This window comes from Lissotriton helveticus, chromosome 5_1 (assembly GCF_964261635.1).
Source record: "Lissotriton helveticus chromosome 5_1, aLisHel1.1, whole genome shotgun sequence".
NCBI lineage: Eukaryota > Metazoa > Chordata > Amphibia > Caudata > Salamandridae > Lissotriton > Lissotriton helveticus.
The window spans coordinates 729585467-729611447 of record NC_136065.1 but is presented as its reverse complement, the minus strand read 5'-3'; the positions used below and the strand labels follow the sequence as shown (position 1 = coordinate 729611447).

General features: G+C 48.4%; 1 protein-coding gene across 2 annotated transcripts in view; it reads right to left on the bottom strand.

Moving 5' to 3' along the window:
- The window catches only part of LOC144754879 (nucleolar RNA helicase 2-like), a 650789-nt gene that overhangs the window by 354516 nt on the left and 270292 nt on the right, over positions 1-25981 (bottom strand). For both annotated transcript variants that reach the window (XM_078643201.1, XM_078643200.1), the window contains exon 8: positions 21819-21964. In XM_078643201.1, coding sequence (XP_078499327.1) covers positions 21819-21964 — 146 coding nt within the window. The remainder of the gene's footprint in view (positions 1-21818; positions 21965-25981) is intronic.

Sequence of the window (25981 nt, the reverse complement as noted above, 5' to 3'; positions counted from 1 at the left end):
AGGACTGAATCTAAGGTCTAGTCCTGGGACTACCAAAGTAATCCATAAAGTAATCAACTGTACTTTCCTATGAAAAACATATTGAGCTCAATGCTAGAGTGTGTTTCAGAACTGTATTGCTTATTAGTTAGCCTGTAAATATTGTGTGTACAAACTAATTGCTCCTTTGCAAAGTATTTACATAAGAGTACTCATACCTCGAAAGTATATTTTTATAACTGTTGGTTCTAAAAATAAAACAACTATATCTGAAGATATAACAATTGGCCTGGAGTTCAGTTCTTGAGTGTGCGAAACCTTTTGCTGACTGAGTGTGTACAACACATGCTTTACACTGTCCTCTGGTACTGCCTTACTGCTCAACCAAGCTACCACTTTGGAGAGTAAGGTCAGTTCTGACTTTAACCTCTGTTATACCTCTGGAGTTGGTGGACTCTCTACACGCTGTACTTCATTAAAGGCCTGTATATATAGAACCACTTTCTCACATTGGTGGATCAGCGGTGGGATACAAACTTGCATTTGTTGGACTATTTGGTTACCATCTGATCACACAACAGAACTCATAAATTGCCTTTATAATTCTGAAATTGGTCTTTTCCAAAAATACTAAAAGCCTGATAGGGCCTTGATTAAGTCCCATTAGAATTTTTGAAAAATAAAAGTACTACAAGCTAGGGTAGAGGGTTAGAACAATCAGGTTATAATGACTCAAAAGAACCCAGCTGTTAGTGAAGATAATACAGGCCTGGTGGAGGAACTCGACCTCACACCTTACTTGCACTTGGACTTCAAGGAATTGAGGGCCCTATGCAAAGGTAAAAAAATAACTGTAGGTCTGCATCAAACCAAACAAGGGCTCCAGGAGCTCCTGGCTGAGTATGCAAAAGACCACACCTCTGAGCAGGGTGACACCCACACAGAGGAAGAAGAGAGGGGAGAGGGGGGAGGATAATGGTCCTCCCCTCATCCTTAGAGAAGAAGGGGTCCCTGTACCCTTAATTCCAAGAGTCAGCCTTTGGGAGCCTGGGAACCACACAGGTGGACAGTGCCCCAGAGAACACATTGGGGAGAGCCCCAATGAAGAGATCAGCTTTCTAGCAAAGTTGGCCAACAGATTAGACCTAGAGACCAGACTCCGGGCTCTTGAAAAAGAAAGGAAAGAGATGGGCCTAGCCCCCATCTCTGGTGGCAGCAATACCAATAACAAGGATAGAGAGCAATCTAATGATCCTAAAATCCCCAAAGGGATTGTCCCTAAATTTGAGGAAGGTGATGACATCACCAAGTGGTTCACAGCCTTTGAGAGGGCTTGTGATATCAGACAACTAAAGAAACCTCTCTGGGGGGCACTCCTGTGGGAACTGTTCTCTGGTAACTGCAGAGACAGACTTCAGACCCTCTCTGGGCCAGATGCAGGGTCCTATGACCTCATGAAGAAGACTCTGATTGAGGGGTTTGGACTCACTACTGAGGAGTACAGAATTAGATTCAGGGGGGCTCACAAACCCCAGACTCAATCCTGGATAGATTTTGTAGACTACTCAGTAAAGACACTGGATGGTTGGTTAACTGGACACAATGTGCATGATTTTACTGGACTTTATAATTTGTTTATGAAGGAACACATTTTGAGCAATTGCACAAATGAAAAGTTGCATCGGTATTTGGTAGACTTAGGTCTAATTTCTCCCCAAGAATTAGGAAAGAAGGCAGACCACTGGGTCAAGACTAGGGTGACGAGGACAGCCACTGGGGGTGACAAAAGAAAATGGTCACAAAACCTCACCAGGGGAAAGGTGGTGAGAATCCCCCAGATAAAAAGTCGGAGTCTTCCAAAGGGCCCCAAAAACCTGTGCAGGTGGGTGGGTCCCAAACTACTCCCTTTGTGCCTCAGCCCTATAGGGGAAGAAACTTTGATCCTAACAAGGCCTATTGCAACAGCTGTAAGAAGTTGGGACATTTAACTGTAGATAAGAACTGCCCCTACAACAAATCCCCTAAGGCACCCATTCCAGCTACTCAAGGGACAGGGAACCTACAGATGGGATCAGAGGAGTGTCCAGAGCAAATCTGGGAATACACTCAAGCTAGTTTAGTCTCCTTGGGGGATATGGAGTTTGCCAGTGTAGCTGGGTGGCCACCCAACTGTAAAAAGTATTTACAATACCCCTCCATTAATGGATCTAAAGTAGAAGCCCTGAGGGATACAGGTGCCAGCATCACAATGGTGAAAGAAATGCTGGTTTCCCCAGAGCAATATCTGATTGGGGAAACCTACCCAGTCACCAATGCTGACAGCATTACCACCCAACGCCCTATGGCTATGGTGACATTGAATTGGGAGGAGGTTTCTGGTCCAAAACTAGTAGTGGTCTCTCCACAACTACCAGCTGACTGTCTGCTTGGGAATGATCTGGAGACCTCAGCATGGGATGAGGTTGAGCAAGTAACCCAAGCAGCCATGCTGGGTATCCCTAGACTGGTGTGTGTGCAAACCAGAGCACAGAGCAAAAAGCAGGGTGAACAAGTAGGTTTGGAGCCTGAAAATATGGCCCAACCAACCAAGAGAAAAAGCAAGAAGACTGGGGGACCAGCTTCTACACAGCCAACCTCTCAAGACCCCTCTCCTCAGGGAGAGGACTTGGAAACCCTAGAGGGAACTGAGCCCATGGAGCTTGAGCCTTACCAGGCTGGACTCCTGGGCCCAGGGGGACCCACTAGGAAAGAGCTGTGCCAGCGAGAATGCCCTACTCTTGAGAGCCTGAGGCAGCAAGCGGTTTCAGAAGCCACGGGAGACGTCAGAGGTACCCACAGAGCCTATTGGGAAGAGGGTTTACTGTATGCTGAGGCAAGAAACCACAATCCTGGAGCTACCAGGAGAGTGGTAGTGCCACAGAAGTACAGGGAGTTTCTCCTAACTGTAGCTCATGACATCCCCCTAGATGGACACCTGGGGCAAACAAAAACGTGGGAAAGGTTGGTTAGCCACTTTTACTGGCCCCAGATGAACCAAAAAGTGAAGGAGTTTGTGAGCTCCTGTGTTACCTGTCAGGCCAGTGGCAAGACAGGTGGCAAGCCAAAGGCCCTCCTGATAGCACTGCCAGTGGTGGGGGTGCCCTTTGAAAAGGTGGGTGTGGACATTGTGGGTCCACTTGAACCTCCCACAGCCTCAGGGAACACATTAATTCTAGTAGTAGTGGATCATGCTACTAGGTACCCTGAAGCAATTACACATAGGGTCACTACAGCTCCTGCAGTAGCCAAGGCCCTCCTAGGCGTCTTCACCAGGGTAGGGTTTCCTAAGGAGGTGGTTTCAGACGGGGCACCAACTTCATGTCTGCTTACCTGAAACACATGTGGAAGGAGTGTGGGTTGCAGTAAAAGTTCACTACCCCATACCACCCACACCCAATGGTCTTGTAGAAAGGGACATTGAAAGGTATGATCATGGGGCTCCCTGAAAAACTCAAAAGGCGATGGGATGTCCTGCTGCCATGCCTGCTTTTCGCTTATAGGGAAGTGCCACAGAAGGGAGTGGGGTTTTCACCCTTTGAACTTCTGTTTGGTCATCCTTGTAAGGGGACCACTTTGTCTTGTAAAGGAGGGATGGGAGAGACCTCTCCAAGAACCCAAACAAGACATTGTGGACTATGTGCTTGGCCGAAGGTCCCGAATGGCTGAGTACATGGACAAGGCATCCAAGAATCTTGAGGCCAGCCAGGAGCTGCAGAAGCACTGGTATGACCAAAAAGCTGCCATGGTTGAATTTCAACCTGGGCAACAGGTGTGGGTTTTGGAGCCAGTGGCACCAAGGGCTCTCCAAGACTGATGGAGTGGCCCTAACCCTATCCTGGAGAAAAAGAGTGAGGTCACTTACTTAGTGGACCTGGGCACCAGCAGAACACCCAAAAGGGTTATCCATGTGAACCGCCTCAAACTCTACAATGACAGGGCTGACCTCACCATGCTGATGGTGACTGATGAGGAACAGGAAGCAGAGAGTGAACCTCTCCCTGACCTCCTCTCTGCCAGCCCAAAAGATGGGTCAGTGGATGGAGTAGTCTTTTCAGACACCCTCATTCCCCAACAGCAGGCTGACTGCAAGCAAGTCTTGCAGCAGTTTGCTAGCATCTTTTCCTTGACCCCTGGTCTGACCAGCTGGTGTACCCATGATGTGGACACTGGTGACAGTAACCCTGTCAAAAACAAAATCTATCGACAATCAGACCAAGTCAAGGAAAGTATCAAAGCTGAAGTCAGAAAGATGCTGGAGCTAGGGGTGATTGAACCTTCTGAGAGCCCCTGGGCTAGCCCAGTGGTTCTAGTCCCCAAACCTCATCAACAGGGTGGAAAGAGAGAGATGAGGTTCTGTGTGGACTATAGAGGGCTCAAATCTGTCACCAAGACAGATGCTCACCCCATTCCAAGAGCAGATGAGTTGATAGACAAACAAGGGGCAGCCAAGTTCCTAAGCACCTTTGACTTAACTGCAGGGTACTGGCAAATTGGCATGGCCCCAGGAGCCAAAGAGAAAACCGCATTCTCCACCCCTGATGGGCACTATCAGTTTACTGTGATGCCTATTGGGTTAAAGAATGCCCCTGCCACCTTCCAGAGGTTGGTGAACCAAGTCCTGACTGGGTTGGAATCCTTCATGGCAGCCTATCTTGATGATATTGCTGTCTTTAGCTCCACCTGGCAGGATCACCTGATCCACCTTGGGAAGGTTCTACAAGCCCTGCAATCTGCAGGACTGACTATCAAGGCATCCAAGTGCCAGATAGGGCAGGGCACTGTGGTGTGCTTGCGCCACCTTGTGGGTGGAGGCCAGGTACAACCTTACAGCCCAAGATCCAGAGCATCCTGGACTGGGCAGCTCCAACCCCCCAGACCAAAGTCAGGGCATTCCTTGGCTTGACTGGGTACTACAGAAAGTTTGTGAAGGGCTATGGGTCCATTGTGACCCCCCCTCACAAAACTCACATCCAATAAAATGCCCAAGAAAGTGAACTGGACTGTTAGCTGCCAAAAGGCTTTTGACACCCTGAAAGCAGCCATGTGCTCAGCACCCATTCTAAAAGCACCAGACTACTCCAAGCAGTTTATAGTGCAGACGGATGCCTCAGAGCTGGGGATAGGAGCGGTCCTCTCCCAGGTCAATGAGGAAGGCCAAGACCAACTTGTTGCTTTTATAAGCAGGAGGCTACTCCCCAGAGAGCAGCGTTGGAGTGCCATTGAGAGGGAGGCCTGTGGTTTGGTCCCTGAAGAAGTTGAGGCCCTACCTGTTTGGAACTCACTTCCTGGTTCAAACTGACCACAGACCTCTCAGATGGCTAATGCAGATGAAAGGGGAAAATCCAAAACTACTGAGATGGTCCATCTCCCTACAGGGAATGGACTTTAAAATGGAACACCGACAAGGGACTGCCAAGGCCAATGCAGATGGACTTTCCAGGTTCTTCCACTTAGACGATGAAGACTCCCTAGGGCAAGGTTAGTCTCATCACCTTTCGGCGGGGGGCGGGTTGTGTGAGAAAGTGCCATCTTTCTTGCCTTGGTATGCCCCAACTTTTTTCTGAACAGCCGATGTGCTTTGACCAAGTGTGCCCTGGGTCCCTGCCAACCAGGTACCCAGGGCCTGTGTTCCTTCCCTAAAAACTAAGCTGCAACAAAATCCCCAATAGGCATCTCTGGCCACCTGTCAGCCCCTAGTCAATGGTACTCTAGGTACCAAGGGCATGGTGACCAGAGAAGACCCCTGAGGGTTGCAGCACTGGTTGTGCCACCCTCACCCTGGCACCCACACACTGCCTCTGCAGGCTGCGTGCCTAAGTACAGAACTAAAATAAGAGTCGACATGGAACACATCCTTGTGTGCCATGCCCACAGGACCCACTGCCCTGGCATACCTCAATCACCCCTCTAGCTGGGTGCCCTATTCCAGAGGTAAGGGCACAGGTGCATGAGGACTGTGCCCCTACAGTACCCAGGGCCATTCCTGGGCCCTGTAAGTGCAGTGATGCCATTTACGAGTATATGGTGCTGGGAGGTTGTCATTACGAACTCCACAGCACCATAATGGCTACACTGAAGACTGACAAGTTTGGTACCAAACGTCTCAGCACATTAAACTCGCACTGATGCCAGTGTGGGATTTAATGTAAAATGCACAAGAGGGCATCTTAGAGATGCCCTCCAAAACCCGAACCTACAATCCACGTCTGGGCTGAGTGGCTGCAGAAGCTGCCACCCAGCAGACATGTTGCTGGACCCCTGGGTGGAGAGCTCCCGGCTCCCCTGGGTCTGCAACAAAGCACATCCTGGGCGAGGTGCTATGTCTCCTCCCCCAGGATGGACAGGGGGAAGCTTCAAAGGCATACCTCCTCAGAGCTTCTCCAGACCATTTGCTGTACCCAGCAACCAGCCCCCCCACCAGTCCTACCCCCACTTTGGCGGGAAGACTGGTGGGAAAAACTAAGTCAGGAAGGGGGTGTGCCAACCTGTGGCAACTTCACCCCTCAGGTGGAGGAGGCGAGGTGAAGCACGACCCCGGGCTCCGGCCATCTTGTAGATGGGGAGTCCTGCCCAATCCCAACTAGGCTCCTGCCCCCCTCCCACAGGAGAGGAGCAGGCTAGGGGGTGTACTCACCCCAGGGCAGGGACCCATTGGTCCCTGCCCTTGCCCTACCTGTAACGCCCCTAAAATTAGTATTTAGGGGCTCCCTGAACCTTCCTTCCTCAAATCCAGATATCAAAAAGAAGAAAGAAGATCAAGAAGAAGACCCGCCGTGCAGCTGCTAACAATACGATAACAACAACTAACTTGGCCCCAGCCCTACCGGCCTGTTGATCCGGGAACCTGCTCCTGCCTAAACCCGGCGACCTCCGCGGACAGCAACCTTGGGACACCAAGAGGACCTGCCTGCCTTGACCCTCTCGACGACTGGGACTCCCATCAGCAGAGGCTCTGCTGCAACTTCCCACCTGGTGCCCACCAGGAAGCTCCGGACCAGCCCACTCTGCACCAGCCAAGCCCAGGCCGGGCCAACCCGAACCAAGACCACGAGGACGTCCCCCCGGCAACTGGGACCCGAAGTCCAGTGCCCAAAGACCCTCCTCAACGAACCAGCCAACACCTGGGGCCACCCCAACCGCGACCAGCCGAGGGTAAGCTTTTCCGACACCCCTGCACCCGGCGCCCTACAGCCCCCTGTGCCTCCCTTTGGGGTACCTACCTGTGCTCCAACATCCCAACTTACCTCTCGAAGTGCTGGTCGCCCCTGGAGAGTCACTGTCCCCGAGCCTGCAGCCTTTGTTCCTTTTTCAAGATCCTCATTGGATAACATTGAGCGCCCGACTGCTCAAAAGCACCCTGCACCCAGCCGCCCGAGTGCCGCTGGCTGTGACCTCTTTGCCCTATCCTACTTCCCCCCCCCTTGCCCAGAGCGAGTGACCAGAAGCCCAGCTCCCAGAGCTGCGTGGCCTGCTAGCCAGCCGCCACCAACCAAAGGCCCCCTCTCCCTCATTGGATAACATTGGGCCTACCTACCTCTGCACCCGGCCGCCCTTGTGCCGCTGCGACCGAACTAACTGTACTCACCTGACCCTGGGGGACCCCTGAGTCTAAGCCCAGAACCCTAACTTAACCAACCAAGTACTCACCTGGAAACCGGTAAATCACTTACCTTCCATTGGATGACATTGACCCATTTTGACTCGAAAATTTGAAGTTTTGAAAACTGAAAATATTCCTATAAAATCAGCCAAAGTCCGAATTTGAAAATACTCACCTGTGACCAGGAGAGAAGCCAGTACTGTACCTTTCAGCCCAGTACTCAACCGCAAAAGTAATCCCTAGCGGGTTTACTAGTAACTTGTATTTTCTCCATAGGAACCTATTGTCTGCGTTTCTATGAAATTTCTTCGACGTGTCTACTTTTGAAAACTGCAAATATTCTTTAAAAATAGTACGGAATACTGAAACGCAATTACTTACCTGTTCCCAGTGCTGGCCTAAAGAGACTAGTACTGGGTTACAAAAGTAACGCGATCGTACTTTACCTGTAACCTGAATTTCCTCTTATTGGATAACATCGTCAGAATCACCTTGAAAAGTTTCCAAGTGTGAACTTTGAAAACAGCTTTATATTCAGGAACATTCATCACAGTAACAAACGTTTTTGCTAATCTGGTTTCAGCTTAGACCCCAGGACTGAATCTAAGGTCTAGTCCTGGGACTACCAAAGTAATCTATAAAGTAATCAACTGTACTTTCCTATGAAAAACCTATTGCGCTCAATGATAGAGTGTTTCAGAACTGTATTGCATTTTAGCTAGCCTGTAATTATTGTGAGTACTAACTAATTGCTCCTTTGCAAAGTATTTACACGAGAGTACTCGTACCTCGAAAAGTATATTTTTATAACTGTTGGTTCTAAAAATAACTATATCGGAGAATATAACAACAATTGGCCTGAGTTCAGTTCTTGAGTGTGTGAAACCTTTTGCTGACAGTGTGTACAACAAATGCTTTACACTGTCCTCTGGTACTGCCTTACTGCTCGACCAAGCTACCACTTTGGAGAGTAAGGTCAGTTCTGACTTTAACCTCTGTTATACCTCTGGAGTTGGTGGACTCTATACACATTGTACTTCATTAAAGTCCAGTATATATAGAGCCACTTCCTCACTGTTGGTTTTGAAAATAGCGAAATTAATAGCTTTGTCATTTACAATGCCAATAGTTTTAACTTTTGCAAATGTGACACCTATAGCATTTGTATTGCAATGTGTTGTATTTACGTGACTTAGATGTATTGATATTACAAATAACAATGGCTTTACATTTTTTTAATAATTAATACTTAAATAAAAGCTATTGTAATTTATAATGGCAATAGCTTAAACTTTTGTGAACAACTTTTGTGAAGATTATGTTCAGTGTATTTTATTGTGACAAAAATCCAAGAACAGAAGTGAAATATTAACATCTTTTCGTGACATTTGTAACAAAGCTTGAAACATTGAGAGAACATATTTGAACGAGTTGTTGTTGAATAGTTGCATTCAGTGATGCTGTGGAGGCATTCAGTGATGCTGTGGCAGCATTCAGTGATGCTGTGGCGGCATTCAGTGATGCTGTGGCGGCCCGATGGATAGAGTGAGGGCGATAGAGTGAGGGCGATAGAGTGAGGGCGATAGAGTGAGGGCGATAGAGTGAGGGCGATAGAGTGAGGGCGATAGAGTGAGGGCGATAGAGTGAGGGCGATAGAGTGAGGGCGATAGAGTGAGGGCGATAGAGTGAGGGCGATAGAGTGAGGGCGATAGAGTGAGGGCGATAGAGTGAGGGCGATAGAGTGAGGGCGATAGAGTGAGGGCGATAGAGTGAGGGCGATAGAGTGAGGGCGATAGAGTGAGGGCGATAGAGTGAGGGCGATAGAGTGAGGGCGATAGAGTGAGGGCGATAGAGTGAGGGCGATAGAGTGAGGGCGATAGAGTGAGGGCGATAGAGTGAGGGCGATAGAGTGAGGGCGATAGAGTGAGGGCGATAGAGTGAGGGCGATAGAGTGAGGGCGATAGAGTGAGGGCGATAGAGTGAGGGCGATAGAGTGAGGGCGATAGAGTGAGGGCGATAGAGTGAGGGCGATAGATGGTTAGAGTGAGGGCGATAGATGGATAGAGTGAGGGCGATAGATGGATAGAGTGAGGGCGATAGATGGATAGAGTGAGGGCGATAGATGGATAGAGTGAGGGCGATAGATGGATAGAGTGAGGGCGATAGATGGATAGAGTGAGGGCGATAGATGGATAGAGTGAGGGCGATAGATGGATAGAGTGAGGGCGATAGATGGATAGAGTGAGGGCGATAGATGGATAGAGTGAGGGCGATAGATGGATAGAGTGAGGGCGATAGATGGATAGAGTGAGGGCGATAGATGGATAGAGTGAGGGCGGTAGATGGATAGAGTGAGGGCGGTAGATGGATAGAGTGAGGGCGGTAGATGGATAGAGTGAGGGCGGTAGATGGATAGAGTGAGGGCGATAGATGGATAGAGTGAGGGCGATAGATGGATAGAGTGAGGGCGATAGATGGATAGAGTGAGGGCGATAGATGGATAGAGTGAGGGCGATAGATGGATAGAGTGAGGGCGATAGATGGATAGATAGAGTGAGGGCGATAGATAGAGTGAGGGCGATAAATGGATAGATAGAGTGAGGGCGATAAATGGATAGATAGAGTGAGGGCGATAAATGGATAGATAGAGTAAGGGTGATAGATAGAGTGAGGGCGATGGATAGATGGATCGATAGATAGAGGTACCACACCACTATTTCCCTTGACATGGTGCCGAATTAGCAAGGGGGACCATGAGTCTCCATAGCAGTGCTGTACCACACTAATCACCATGCCGTGGTGTCAGAAGTAGTCATATGGTGTCTGATAATGTGATGTCATTAAGGCCAAAGAGTGTGTGATGTCACTTCCGCTACCGCTGGCATCTTGGTGTATTGACATCCATGATTCTGCCCACAACCAAATCTGCAAGCAGCCACAGGTTAGTAAGAAGGATGCATAGCTTGAAAGAGGTGGCAATGCCTGGTAGTCCAGTAATTGCAATCAAAACTATTGATAAACAGAGTGGAACCTTTACTCCTTCTGAACGAGTCTTCCATCATGATCCCTAAACCACCAATGGCAGGCACTCTGGGGTCACTTGTGCCTGGTGGTAAAATGAATCAGTTTATCAGGGAAACTAATAAAGCTGTGGGAATTGCCACAAAATGACTTCTGCACTCAAGGGAGGACCGCGTCATCTGTCCATTCAGAACAACCGTTGTGTCAAGAATGTCCTGGCAGTATCAATGCAACCCTAACTGACTCTTTGATGCGAACGTGCCCCAGGAACGGAGACAATAAACAGGCAGCCGTGCGTCACCTAAAATGACCCGGTACATGGACGTTATAGCTGTTTTATTACTCGCGCCGTGACACTAACAGAATGAAAACCACATCCATTAATATTGCATCTCTGCTTGCCTTGAGTCTGCCGAACTACTACTGCATGTGCCAATCAGTTATGATTAGAGAACATTAATTAGCTTGATGGACATCTCGCATCTCGGCATCTGCTGGGTATGAGGAACATGCATAATCAACTTGAAACTGCAGCTGCCAGCGACAGAGTTTGGGCAAACAAGGGAATCCTAAGTGGAAGCTCCTCAGTAACGCCTACCTGACCAAGCCCACACACAGAACAGGGGCTGCAATAACAGAGCCAACTAGGTTAGGAGGTGGGTGGGAAGCGAAACCACAACAGCCACAACACTGAGCAGGAGAGGGCAGGGATGCTAAGTGGCGGAAGGGACACACAGCATAAAGAGAGTCACGGGCTGAGCCGCCTTCGCTTCGACATGCACACACTGCATGGGGGCTGTAATGGCAGAGCCAAGGGCGGGGCGCTGTAATTGGCATTAGTGACACAGCAAGGGAGGAGCAGTGTAGCATGCACAAAAAGTCAGTGAGGGCGGGACGCATCTTTAGAAGTCGTGAAAAGTGCCCTTATGATAAATGGCAGCATTTGTAAAAATCGCTTATAAAAAAAATGCCAAAGTAGTCTCGAACTCTGCCAAAGTACTACTACGCCGTTGTCCACTTAAACACGGTGCCGTCTGGCAGAGCACACTGCTTCTTGGATGCTCGCTTACAACAAAGGGTGTAAAAGTTTTATCAGGCAGTGTAATGGTCACGCAACAACCTGCTGACAGAGGCTGGCGACAATTGGGTGCACCATCTCATGGTCAGATGAGGTTCTCCACTTGTTCACACAACCTTGTGGCAAAGATATGCACACACACCACTCTGCTTGAAGAGAAGGAAACTAACAGAACAAGTCATTCAAGAGCAGTGTCGGCAGGGACGGGGGGGGGGGGGGGGGCTCATGGCTCAGAACCCTGCGGGAGGCGGTATAATAGCAGGCGGGGGTAGGGGGACTTCACGGAGAACAGCCAGTAGAGAGAATTCGGGATGGGGTGGTAGCAACAGTATCAGTAAAAGAGGGGAAGAGAAGGGGCAGAGTAAGCCTGATGTGACATGGGGAGGGCACACGAGCCGGGAAGGGGAAGAGAGGTGAGCAGAAGGAGGTGGGACCGGAGGAGAGACATTGTTGGGTGAAGGAGATGGGACTGGTTGCAAAACGGTCGGGGACGGAAGAGTAGAGACAGAACATAGGGGAAGAGTGGAGTGGATAGGAAGGGGAGCGTGCGAACAGGGAGATGACATGAGTGGTGACAGAGAGGACACAGTGATGAAAGGAGGTGGGGTGAAGAGCAAATTAAGAGGGATGAGGGAGCAGGTAAAATGAGGGTGCGAAACAGGAGTCAGTGGTGAAGCTGTAGAAAACAAGCTCTCGGCATTGCGTGGCGCGAGGGGAGCGGATTCCTTTGAAGTCTGATGGGGGCGGGGGAGCAGATTCCTTTGAAGTCTGATGCAGAGGCTCAGACATATTGTGTGCGATGTGGCTGGCGATGTGCACGCGCCTGGCTCACATGAACTGTACCTAATCTGCAGGTTGGGTAGCCTTTTGAAAGCCTTACTATAATCTCGACAAACAAGCATTGCTAAAGCAATGCTGTAGTCGAGACCTAAAAACAACTTGCAAACATCCGGACCAAACACTAGATGGCAGGAGTACGCAAAGCATGTGTATCTACAGCACACGTCTCGAACAAATGTTTACATCTTAGGACGTGGGGGAAAAAGGACCCACTGTCAGAATGCAGTGTGAAGTTTTAGAAGGCTGCATGATGGCTCATCCAGGTGTACATCTGGAGCAGTGGTTTCCAAACTTTTCTGTAGTGAGAGCTACTTCTGATCAGTGAAAATCATTGTGAGCTACTTAAGGCTGAGCCACTCATGCACTGTTACTAGACACCTCATGCTCCCAGTTCCATTGAAATTAAGTCTAATGTCCATAGAACCAAAGACTATGGATTGAACAAGATACTTTGACAGAGCTGCCATGTGTGTCAGTGAGAGCATGGTCTTTGGGGGAAGTATGAACATGTGTGTGATCACGAGTATGAATGGGATATGTGTAGGGGTGATTGAGAGTATTTTGTGTGTACTTTTGGCACAGGGCATCTCTTTCGCAATAGGTGGCACTATTGAATGCATAATAAATATACAACCAATTTTGTTTTAAATGGGAGAAATTTAAGTGCAGAAAAATGAGCTGCAAAAATATTTACATTTCTAGGAAAAGATTTCTGCACTTTAAATTACTCCTACTTAAGAAAAAATGGCTGTATTTTTCAGTTATTAATAGGACTGTATCTACCAGCCCGTGGGAGCAAGATGCATGCGTCGTATGTGTAATTACGACACTTTGAAATGGGAGAAAATTAAACTAAAGAGGTAACTTTATGTTTATATGGATTCCATGAAACTCAATTTAAATTTTACCCCATTTCAAAGTGTCCCACTTACAAAACTAAAGGCATTTTTCACCCGGTGTCCTGTAGACACTGCCATTTTTATTAACAGAAAAAATCAGCCATTTGTTTAAATAGGAGGAATCTAAAGTGAAGAAATATGCTTCATAAAATATGAAGACTTAATAGGCTTATTTGGCAGTGGAGAAAAATCTTGGCTCTATGTTTCATAGAAATATTTGTATCCATTTAAGATTTATCACATTTGAAAAACATTACAGAATATTTCAGTTATAAATAATGCAGTGTCTACTGGCCACTGAGAGGAAGAGGCCTGCTGATTTATATGCAACACTTTGAAATGGGATAAAATTAAAATGAAGAGTTAACTTAATCATTTAGTTAACTCTTCATTTCAATTTTCTTGAATTTAAAAGCATTAAGAAACAGCAATTTGTTCTCATGCTCCAATATTGAGTTGACAAGGACTTTTATTTGAGATTTAAATACCTCAGTGCTTCAGTTCCTCAACTCTGTTCCCTCGGTCTTAACTCTGACTCCAACACTGCTTATTATCAGGCCCTGCTATCTGCAGCCTGAAGATAATGTAAAATAAACCCAGCCTTCCCTTCAGTTTAAAAGGAAAACATGCCCCTATGTTTATTTAAAAATTAACTCAAGGCTGTGAACTACTCTGAAGGTGTCTGTGAGCTACTGGTAGCTCACGGTCGACTGGTTGGAGACTCCTGATCTAGAGGCATGTGATGCCAACTTTCTGTGCCAAGGAGCTATTGCAAGTTTGCCTGGTGATATCAGAATCCTGGCCTATCTCGGATCCAAAACCACAATGAGCCAGAGAAGGGACAGAATAGAGGTCAGCACCACCAGTTCAAGGTCAAAGCTTACCCTTCTTTCAGGCATGATCAGAATAAAGTTGAATCTCATGCAGACATTGATCCACAGACTTCAAATTCTTTATGGCCTACTTTTGGATACAGCTTCAGATTAGAGTGGAGGTTCTGTTCAAGCCCGAGGCGGTAATATGAAGTTATCCTCAGGCTAATAGCAATGATGTGGCTTTTAGCATCACTGTTGTGAAGGATTTACAAGGCAGAATTCTTCTGCCCACTTTGTGGGGTTTAGTGGGTGTGCTTCAGTATGTTCTAGAGAAGAACTAAGTCTTTAAAAGAGATCTAGTGGATAACGGATTTGGTATCCTTAGACAAGAACAAAACTCCTAGATGGCTATACATATAAACCTTGCTCATCCATGTGTGCTTTGCTCTCTCAAACCCCTCTTCAAAGGCACTACTGGGGAGATTCAAGTGTATTTCATGACCATCGAGACAAAGCACCCAGCACCATTCTTTCCATGACTTTAGTTTTCTTCCACTGAAATTAAGGATGACATTTAAAAGAGGAATTCACCATTCCCACCATGCCCAGTAAATCAGAAGCAATTTGCATATGATCCGATTCAGCGCTGAATTGAAAGGGATGTCTCACAAAACTTCTTGAACCATGCAGCACGGAGGCTCCTATGCTTCTTCACGGTGCCAAAATAAATGGCTGCAAGTAATACAATGACAGATAATAATGAATATGCTACTTACCAGTATGCATCTGTTCTTGGCATGTAGGGCTGCTAACATTCATATCTTTTGCATAGATCGCCGCCTAGTGTTGGGTCCGGATGATCGCACATTGATGTCCTGGAAGAGTCTTCGAAGTATCCTGAGATAGGTGGCTCCTCCCCTGGACTACAGTGCGCATGGGCATCGGCTCCATCCCCAGATTGTTTTTAGCCATTGTGGCAGAGATGGAGTGAAAAGTGTAAAGGATGTCCATGCTAATGATTGAATGCAAGAGTATGTCTGCAGCTGCGACAGGCACCGGGGAGGAGAGTGGGCGATATGAATGTTAGCAGCCCTACATGCCAAGAACAGATGCATACTGGTAAGTAGCATATTCAGTTCGAGGCATGTGGGCTGCTAAATTCATATCTTTTGCATAGAATATATAGCAGTCCCTCCATTAGCGGCGGTTGCCCGTGCCAGCTGCAGAAACCTGAAAAAGTGTCTTGAGAACAGCCTGCCCAACAGCTGCTTGCTGTTTGGAATGCACATCAACACAGTAGTGTTTTGTAAAGGTATGTGGTGTAACCCATGTGGCTGCTCTACAAATGTCTTCTAAAGGAATGTTCCCCAGGAAAGCCATGGATGCCCCCAATTTGCGTGTGGAGTGCGCCCTTGGGGGTATTGTTAAGGTGCGTTTAGCCTTTTGATAGCAGATCTGGATGCACTTAACAATCCATCTGGCTATTCCTGCTTTGGAAATAGGGTTGCCCTTGTGCTGTGGCGAGAAGGCAACAAAAAGTTGTTTTGTCTTCCGAAAGTGTTGTGTCCTGTCAATATAGTACATCAACGCCCTCCTAACGTCCAAAGTATGGAGCATTCTTTCCGCCACCGTTTGTGGGTTTTGGAAGAATGCAGGCAAGTCAATAGTTTGGTCGAGATGAAACTGTGACACCACCTTCGGAAGGAATTTGGGGTTAGTACGTAGTACCACCCTATTTGGATGAATTTGTATGAATGGCTCTTGGATCGTGAGCGCTTGCAGCTCACTGACACGTCTCAGTGAAGTGATAGCAATAAGGAAAGCCACTTTCCATGTTAGGAACTGGAGTTCACACGAGTGCAGTGGCTCAAAAGGTGGTCCCATCAGCCTGGTGAGGACCACATTGAGGTTCCACACCGGAGCTGGCGGTGTTCTTGGGGGAATGACTCGTTTCAGACCTTCAAGGAAGGCCTTAATGGCAGGCACTCTGAAGACAGAGAGATGTTGCCTGTTCTGAAGATAAGCTGCTATGGCGGATAGATGTATCCGAATGGAAGTGTAGGCTAGATTGCACTTGTAAAGATGTAACAGATAGCAAATGATGTTAGGGATAGATGCATCTAGCGGGTTTATGTTATTGGCTGTACAGTGAAGGACGAAACGCTTCCATTTTGCAGCATAGCATGCTCTGGTAGTCGGCTTCCTTGCCTCCTTGATGATGTCCATGCATTCTGGAGGTAGGTGAAGGTAGCCAAACTCTAGGACTTCAGGAGCCAGATCGCCAGGTTGAGCAGTTGCGGATCTGGATGCTGAATGTCTCCATGGTTCTGCGTCAAAAGCCTGGGCGTTAGGCGCAGCCTTTGATGCGGCACCACCGAGAGTTCCAGAAACGTGGTGTACCATGCTTGGCGTGCCCACGTTGGAGCAACTAGGATGAGTGTCAACGAGTGCTGCCTTAGTTTTCTTGCCACCAGCGGTATCAGAGGGGCTGGTGGAAAAGCGTACGCAAATTTGCCTGACCAGTTCATCCATATCGCATTCCCCTGCGACTGTGGGTGAGGGAACCTGGCGGCAAAGTGTTTGCATTTTGCGTTTTCGTTTGTGGCAAGCAGGTCTATCTCCGGATGACCCCACTGCTGGAAGTACGGGCGGAGTACTGACGGATGTAACTCCCACTCGTGCATTTGATGGCTGTATCTGCTGAGCAGATCCGCCATCTGATTGTCCTTGCCTGGGAGGTGTTCTGCCATGAGGAAAATGTTCCTCTGAATGGCCCACTTCCACATGCTCTGAGCCAGATGAGACAGCTGCGGCGAGTGGGTGCCTCCCTGCTTTTGAATGTAGTACATCGCTGTCATGTTGTCCGTCCGGACTAACACTACCTTGTTGCACAGATGTACATTGAAGGACTTGAGCGCCATGAAGATTGCCATCAGTTCCAGATAGTTGATGTGCATCTTCTGTTGCTGCGTCGTCCATAGTCCCTGCACTGTGTAAGTGAGCAGATGAGCTCCCCATCCCTGGAGAGATGCGTCCGTTGTCAGGATAATCTGTGGCACTGGCTCTTGGAACGGTCGGCCCTTGCAAAGGTTGTGTGGATTCCACCAATGCAGAGAGTTGTACGCCCGACCGGTAACCAACACTAGGTCTGTCAATTGTCCCTGAGCCTGTGTCCACTGATTTGCTAAGCACTCCTGGAGCGGACGCATATGTAACCTTGCGTGAGGGACTATGAAGATGCAGGAGGCCATCATGCCAATCAACTGCATGAACACTCTCGCTGGAAGCGAGTGTTGTGGTCTGAACTTTTGGATCAGAGACTGCATGCTGTCTATCCTGACCTTGTTTGGCTGAGCCATGGCCGTCAGGGTATTGATCGTCGTGCCCAGAAACTGCCGGACATGTGCCGGTTGAAGGTGCGACTTTGGGTAGTTCAGCGAGAAGCCCAGATTGTGAAGGAGGTGAATGGTAGTCGACATGTCCGCGGCGCACTGTTGTTCCGACTTGGCTTGAACGAGCCAGTTGTCTAGGTAGGGGTAGACATGGATGTTCTGCCTCCTGAGGTGCGCCGCTACCGTCGCCAGACACTTGGTAAACACTCTTGGGGCTGTGGTCACTCCGAAGGGTAGGACTTTGAACTGATAATGCCTGCCTTGGATAGTGAACCTGAGATACTTTCTGTGGGACGGGTGTAGCGGTATGTGGAAATAAGCATCCTTGAGGTCTAAGGTTGCCAAGAAGTCCCCTTGGTTCAGCAAGGGAAGAATCTGTTGCAGTGTAAGCATATGGAAATGTTCTGATAGTATATACAGGTTGAGGGGACGCAGATCTAGAATGGGTCTGAGAGATCCGTCCTTCTTTGGAATAAGGAAGTACAGGGAATAGACCCCTGTGCCTTCCTCCTCCACTGGCACGAGCTCGATTGCGCCTTTTTGCAGCATCACCACTACTTCTTGCTGCAATAAGTGCAAGTGCTCTGCGGACATAGGCCGTTGCCTTGGTGGAATGTTGGGTGGAGTGGACTGTAACTCTAGACAATAACCGTACTGGACAAGTTGCCGTACCCACCTGTCTGTGGTGATGTTTGTCCAGACTGGCAGGAACTGCTGGAGTCTCCCCCGACAGGTGTTAAATGGTCGGGGGGCAGTGACAGAGAGTCACTGTTTGTTGGGGGCAGAGGAACGGGAGTTGTTGTTTCCTCGGCCACGTCCTCTGGTGCTGTTTCCTCTATAACCCCCTTTATTCTGCTTGGGGTACGAGGACTGTGCTCCACCTCTAGTGAACTGTGATTGTTGACCCATCTGTCCTCGGGTGACTCCACGTGCACCTGAGCGACGAAAAGTGTTGCCCCGGAATTGTTGCGATTGAAGGGCCCCCATAGACTTAGCTGTTTCGTTGTCTTTCTTAATCTTTTCGAGGGTGGTGTCAACATCAGGACCAAACAGTCTATCAGGATTGACGGGCTGATTGAGTATGGTTGTTTGAATGTCTGGTTTAAACCCAGATATGCGCAGCCACGCTTGTCGTCTCAACATGACGCTAGTGTTAATAGCCCTAGCTGCTGTGTCTGCGGCATCAAGTGCACACTTTATTGCTGCGTTGGAGATGAGTTTTCCCTCCTCTATAAGCAGTTTGGTACCCTCTTGAAACTGCGTAGGCAGGTGTTGTAAAAGTTGCTCTAGGGTGTCGTAATGCGCCCTATCATAACGTGCCAATAGCGCCTGTGTGTTCGCAATACGCCAGAAATTAGCAGCCTGCGCAGCTACTCTCTTGCCCCCTGCCTCAAGCACTTTAGATTCCTTGTCTGGGGGAGGAGCTTCACCCGTTGTCTGGGAGTTTGCCCGTTTGCGGGCATTTGCGACCACAAGAGAGTCTAGTGGCAACTGTCCCCGAATGTATGCAGGGTCTGCAGGTGCTGGTCTGTATTTCTTCTCGATGCGTGGATTGACCACCCTCGCCCTGGTAGGCTCTTTAAAGATTTCCGCAGCATGCTTAAGGACACCTTTGAGCATAGGAAGTGTCTTGACAGTCCTCTCAGAGACTGAAAAAGTGTCAAATAGAAAATCTTCCTCCACTGGGTCAGCATGCATGTCCACATCATGATTAGCAGCTGCCCGTTCAATGAGTGCATGAAATCCTGCAGAGTCCTCTGTTGGGGATGCACGTGCACTGAAAGGCTGTGGGCCTTGCCCCACATGTTGGATTCCCTGGTCACCTATGTCGTCATAGGAATCCTGTTGTGCATCGGGGTCATTGATGGGGAAAGTGTACTGGTCATCTTGTCCATATTCCTCCCCCTCAGAGTGGTCGGGGGAAGGTGTTGGACTCCTTCTAGGAGGAGGCTGGATAGGTTCTTCAGTGGGATAACATAGGAGTCCACTGGTTGGGAAGTGATCTTCCGCTTGTAAAGGGTCAACTTGCCCGTGTCTGCGTCGACAAAACGCTCAGAATCGTCTCCTGAGTCGAGTTGTCTCCCCAATAGTCCAGTGGACGCGGAAGTGTCCGATGTCTTTGGCGCCGTCTTTGGCGCCAAAGCCTTTGGTGCCTCCTTTGGCGGCAGAATGAATAGAAGCTTGCTAGCAGGCTTCGCCGGCATGTCCATCGGCTTCTGGTGCGACGGACCCGGAGCCGACGTCGCAGAGGCCTTATCCCGAATCCTTTGGAGTGAAGTGGTGATGAGGGATGCGTCACTCACAGCGGCACTTGGCGCCGACGAGGGGCCCTCACCTTGCCCTCGGTTCCGACGTCCTGTGGTCCCTTGGGAATCTTAGACGTCGATGCTGCAGCCGTAGACACAGAGTCTTTGGACTTATGTGTTGAGCCTCCGCTCTTCGATCCGTGTGATTTTTCAGACTCCGTCTCAACCACGCGTCCAACTAACGGCGTCCCAGTCGGCACTGCATGCTTGTCGCCGACTTTTGTGGACTTCGCCGGCGTCGCCCCGGTCGACCCGTGCCGGACGACCTTCTTAGAGGATGCCTCCTCCGCCGATGACTTCGGCACTGTCGAATCGACAGTTTTCTTCGACTTCTGTGGACCGAAGGCCGACGGAGCCGATGAGGTAGCAGGCTTTGGTGTTTTTGGTGGAACGACCGCCATCTTAGGAGCACTCGAATCCGGTAGTTTCGGTTTCGATTTCGGGTCGGCCATTTTAGGCGTAGTCGATACCGATGCTTTCAGTTTCGGTTTCGATACCGGCTGCGTAGCAAGTAGGTCCGTGGCCGGGCCTGAAGGCGGGGCCGTGGCTTGCGGTGCAGGGTCTTGGGTAAGGCCGAGTGGCAATCCCGTGACCCGAGCCTGATCCACGTAACTTTCGGGGCATAGCTCATCCCCTGAGCTATCTTCCGCGGCCCCATAAACTTCTTCGACGTCCCCTACCTCGTCGACGTATTCAAGGTCTTGATCCACGACCCCGTCGTTGTCTTCGGGATCGGCCTCGACCTCCGTCGCGGGCGGTGAGATTTCAAGATGATGGCTTAGGCCCTCTTCTTCCGACTCGCCGAAGATGTTATCTGGTGCCGGGGCCGCTTGCCTGGCCTCAAGGCGCACCGCGCGCCGAAGCTTGAGTGTCTTCTTTGACCTGAATCTGGAGCAGGCCATGCAGTTGTCCTCGTTATGGTCTGGCGAGAGGCATTTGTTACAGACCGGGTGCACGTCGATATGTGGGTATTTGGACCCACAGACGGGACAGTATTTAAACGGGCTCCGCTCCATGTTGAAAAGTTGTGGTCGTGTTGCGATGAGAAGGCCTCGATGTCCGAAGAGTGATACGACTCCGCAGATTCCGACTCAAAGAGACGGAAGAACTCGAGACCGTACGCAAACAATACCGACGTAATGAAACGAAGGCCTTTTGGCCTTAAAGAAGCTAGTTTTCTCGGTTCCGACAGAGAGACGTCGAGACCGCATCCGAACCCAATGGCGGAAAAAAACAATCTGGGGATGGAGCCGATGCCCATGCGCACTGTAGTCCAGGGGAGGAGCCACCTATCTCAGGATACTTCGAAGACTCTTCCAGGACAACAATGTGCGATCATCCGGACCCAACACTAGGCGGCGATCTATGCAAAAGATATGAATTTAGCAGCCCACATGCCTCGAACACCTACTATTCCCAGGATTGATGATGCAAATAAATAACCTAAGGTGGAATATGCATCAGAGTACCATATGATCGTCAGGTTGATGAGGTCACGAGTAATACTGAGAAAGCTCCTCTTAATATTCTGGATCAAACACTAGATTGCAGGAATAGGTACAGCATGTAAAGATAGAAGACATGCAGCAGCCAACATTTCCCCCCCAGAGTTAAGGGATAATATGTTCTTTGACATGCATATATCCTACAACACATTGTGTGCCTTTCTTTTGACATGCCAAAAGCAAGCTACACGTAAATTCCTCCCCCATAATGCAAGACTGTTCATCTAGATTTTTTAGCATGAGAAGGGGAGCGGAAAAAGGGAGCTCTCAAAAAGATTTTTAAAGTCTAACTCAACTACCATGCCACATTAATTTCCCACATTACATTCACTTTCAAGACTTACCTCTACAGTAGTAGCAGCCCTTTGAGTCCTCTTTCCAACAAGGTCAACTTGTTCATATTTTGATTTCATGTATTTACGAGCGACCTCATAAACCCATTGTGGACAAGTAGCAGAGAATAGCAATGTTTGAGGATTATCTTCAGATTCTGGAGGAAAATGAAGATTCAAGTATTTAGACAAGGAAGGATACACAAAAACTGTGGAGAGTTTTATAGATAGCTTTCAACATGTTAAACTTCAAAATAGCTACAGAGATATGTTATTGTTAAATTGCACTTGTATAGTGCACACTGAGCATCTCACAGGTTCAAATCAGTGTAGCATTTCACTGTGTCCAAATCAATAAAGTGAATACCAGTGTCTGTTGGATATTAGTAGATGTGCGAAACTTTGTAAACGGCACGAAAACCAGGAGTTCTGAGTGCTTATTAAATAAAGTTTGAATTAGAGCATCTATATTGCCCCAAGTTCAGAGGGTGACCCATATTACCGAACCATGGACACCGTAAATCTAATGGTAGGATAGGAAAATTACTACTTCAAGATGTTTAAATCGAAGCTTTCTATTGCCACTACCTGTAAGAAAGTGGCTCTGTATATACTGGTAGAATAAACAAGAGTGTAACCTCTTTTTAAGAAGAAAGGGAGCGAGCATGGAGAGTCTTACTAGATTCTTATAGAAAGCCCTCACTCACCAACCTAGTTGGTAACATGCTTCATCATCGGGCCCCATCGGGAGAGGCCGAATGCCTCCCCGGTGTGCAGCGACGCCAGAACTACTGCGGAGCTGGGTTTTTTGGTAGTTATAGGTGAAGGTGTGGTAGAGTGGTTTACAAATTTCTAGATTGTGTCCGAAATAACTTTATTAAGTGGCCAATCAGACACATTAAAAACAAGGTGTAGGAAAGGAGCTAAATAAATTGTTCAGCTATTTCCCATTCAGTGGGGTCAACATGTTTCTGCCATCGTGGTGTAAATTACCTGGCATTCATCAGGACCTAAGAACTATACCTCAGCGGTATGGGCGCGCTAACGCCCACCCTGACCTGAGGACGTGAAATTAAGTGTAAAAAGGTGCAATTGATAAAAAATGGGTGGTTGCCCTTTGATTTAGAGAAACCAGATTGCACCTGTTGATAAAAACGACAGTAACAAACACAAAGAGAAAAGGCAAGACAAACAATTAATTACCATCTTGCGCAGTTTGTTTGTTACAGGTATACCATGCTCTCTCAAAAGTGCACTTGTACTCAAGGTGAATCACTCACCTGAGATTAATCGACCTGTATTCATTAATTCTCAGTGACGTAACTGCCAGCCACATTAGCCAATACAGCCAGCAAGAATGACTTGAACGGTCCTTTCACAAATAGTACTATTACACCTGTACGCCAGCTAGGGAGTTAAGCGGTTAATCGTATTTGGTGGGAGATCAAGATGCCAAAATGACCAGTGAGCCTCACGGCGTGACAAGAAAAACCCACACAAACACATGCAAATATTAAAAAAGTTATGTACAAATACTGGATATGCTGGACCAAAGTAAGGTACAGTGTGCACTGAGTCCGCAGTCCCCAGAGGTTTGGCAGAGGCTAAATTTAGATATAACCTTACTCTCTAAAGTGGTAGCTTGGTCGAGAAATAAGGCAGTATCAGAGGACAGTGTAAAGCAATTGTTGTACACACTCAGTCATCAAATGGTCTCACACACTCAAGGCCTGTAGGGTTCTGGGGCCAAGTCAGTTGGTGTTGTCCTCTTGTTAGCAGCTGCACGGCAGGTCTTCTTGTTTCTTGTTCTTCTTGTTGCAATCGGGATCTCAGAAAGGAAGGTTCGGGGTGCCTCTAAATACTAAATTTAGGGGCGTTACAGGTAGGGTGAGGGCAGGGACCAATAGGTCCCTGTCCTGGGGTGGATACACCCACTAACACTAACCTGCTCCTCTCCTGTGGGAGGGGGGCAGGAGCCTAGCTGTGAGTGGGCAGGGCTCCCCTTCCTCAAGATGGCGGTAGCCCGGAGTCGTACTTCACCTCGCCTCTTCCACCTAAGGGGTGGAGTTGGCACAGGCTGGCACATCCCCTTTCCTGACATAGGGTTTCCCGCCAGTCTTCCCGCCAGACTGGGGGTCAGAACTGGTGGGGGCCAGTTGCAGAGTACTGCAAGTGGTCTGGAGAAGCTCACAAAGGAGGAATGCCTTTGTAGCTTCCCCTGCCCATCCTGGGGGAGGAGGCTGGGCACCTCGTCCCAGGATGTGCATTGTTGCAGGCCCTGGAGAGCAGGGGCTCTCCACCCAGGGGTCCAGCAAAATGTCGGCTGTGTGGCAGCCTAGCAGCCTCTCCGACAAGACGTGGATTGTAGGTTAGGTTTCAGGGGGCATCTCTAAGATGCCCTCTGTAGTGCATTTTACATTAAATCCCACACTGGCATCAGTGTGGGTTTAATGTGCTGAGAAGTTTGATATCAAACTTGTCAGTCTTCAGTGTAGCCATTATGGTGCTGTGGAGTTCGTAATGACAACCTCCCAGCACCATATACTCTTAATGCCATCACTGCACTTACAGTGCCCAGGAATGGCCCTGGGTACTGTAGGGGCACAGGGCTCATGTACCTGTGCCCACACCACTGGCACAGGGCACCCAGCTAGAGAGGTGGTTGATGTATGCCAGGGCAGTGGGTTTGTGGGCATGGCACACAGTGATGTGTGCCATGTCGACTCTTTGTTTAGTTCTTCTGCACCAGGACACTCAGCCTGCAAAGACACTGTGTGTGTGTCAGGGTACAGGGACACAAACGGTGGCACAATAAGTGCTGCAGCCCTTAGGGGTCATCTCTGGTCACAATGCCGTGGGTACCTAGGGTACCATTTACCAGGGGCTGACATGTGGCCAGAGATGCCATTTGGGTTTAGGCTTTAGTACAGTTTTTAGGGAAGGAACACAGGCCCTGGGTACCGGATTGGCAGGGACCACAGGCACACCAAGGAAAAGTGCATCAGGCAAAAAACTGGGGGTGTTACTGCAACAGAAACCCACTTCCTTACACTACCATTTAAGTGTATTATGGTAATAACATTTCCTCTCATCTTCTTTCCATAGGTGTGCCAGCTTGCTAGTTCTCTTAGCCATTTAACCTCTCGGTAGGAGGCACTCTTTGGAAGTTAGCCATCATGGTCCAGGAGTAATGAAGTTATCGTCAAAAATAAGGTAATGCTCTTTCTGGTAGACACATTATCCTTTTAAATATTCCCCAAGCATCAGACTACTTCCAGAGGATTTTCAGCAGTACCTCTGTGCGCTGGAAAGACGAGCAAAGGGCTCTGCATCAACGTGGTTCCACACTGGACATGTGTGTTGGCCTATGTAGGCGTCAACCATTTGTACAGACATCAATTGTTTTGTGGCTCATCTGCACATGCAGAACAAAATCGGATCAATTGTGACCAGTGTACCGATCTCCAAGCTAGAATATTATTAAATGAAAGAACCAAGTTCAAACAATGGGAAGGCAAAACGGCCCGTAAGGAATCTGGAGTTAGATAGCTTCTATCAGAAAGAGCGCTAATGAAGGTAAGTAACTTGTAATTCAGGTAGAAACTTCTAACCACAGATTCCTCACTTTTTTATAGATACCAGAGAAGTACCATCTAGGAGGTAGGTCTGTGAACTAGTCCAACCCAAAATGGCCTCAAGTCCAATGCGGTAAAAAAAAACCTTCTTAGAGAACCTGAATGTCTAGACAGTGGTGCCTCAAAAGAGAATGGAGTCACTCCCTTGTAGTAGTCGGACAAATGTCCATAACAGGCATCCAGCACCTAATTCAGTGGTAGCGGTCTCGGTTTTTTGGTAGAATGATCCCACAAACCATCATAGGGCTGCTTTCGGGGAAGTGTTTAACAATTATTACAGCAGAGTACAATCCAGCGTGAGATGGTCATTTTCTGAACAGCCTTGCCTTTCTTTGCTCCTGAGAATCTGATAAAGAGCTGATCATCCACTCTGTGATCAATGTAGAAGCTGAAAGCTCTTTTCGGATCCAGCTGATGAAGTCTCTCCTCTTCCTTAAATAGGTGAAGCAGAGCAAAGAAAGCCAGAAGGGCGATGTTCTGGCCAACTTTAAAAGGAGTCACTGTCTTCTGAAGGAAGGCGGCCTGAATCTGGGTAAAACA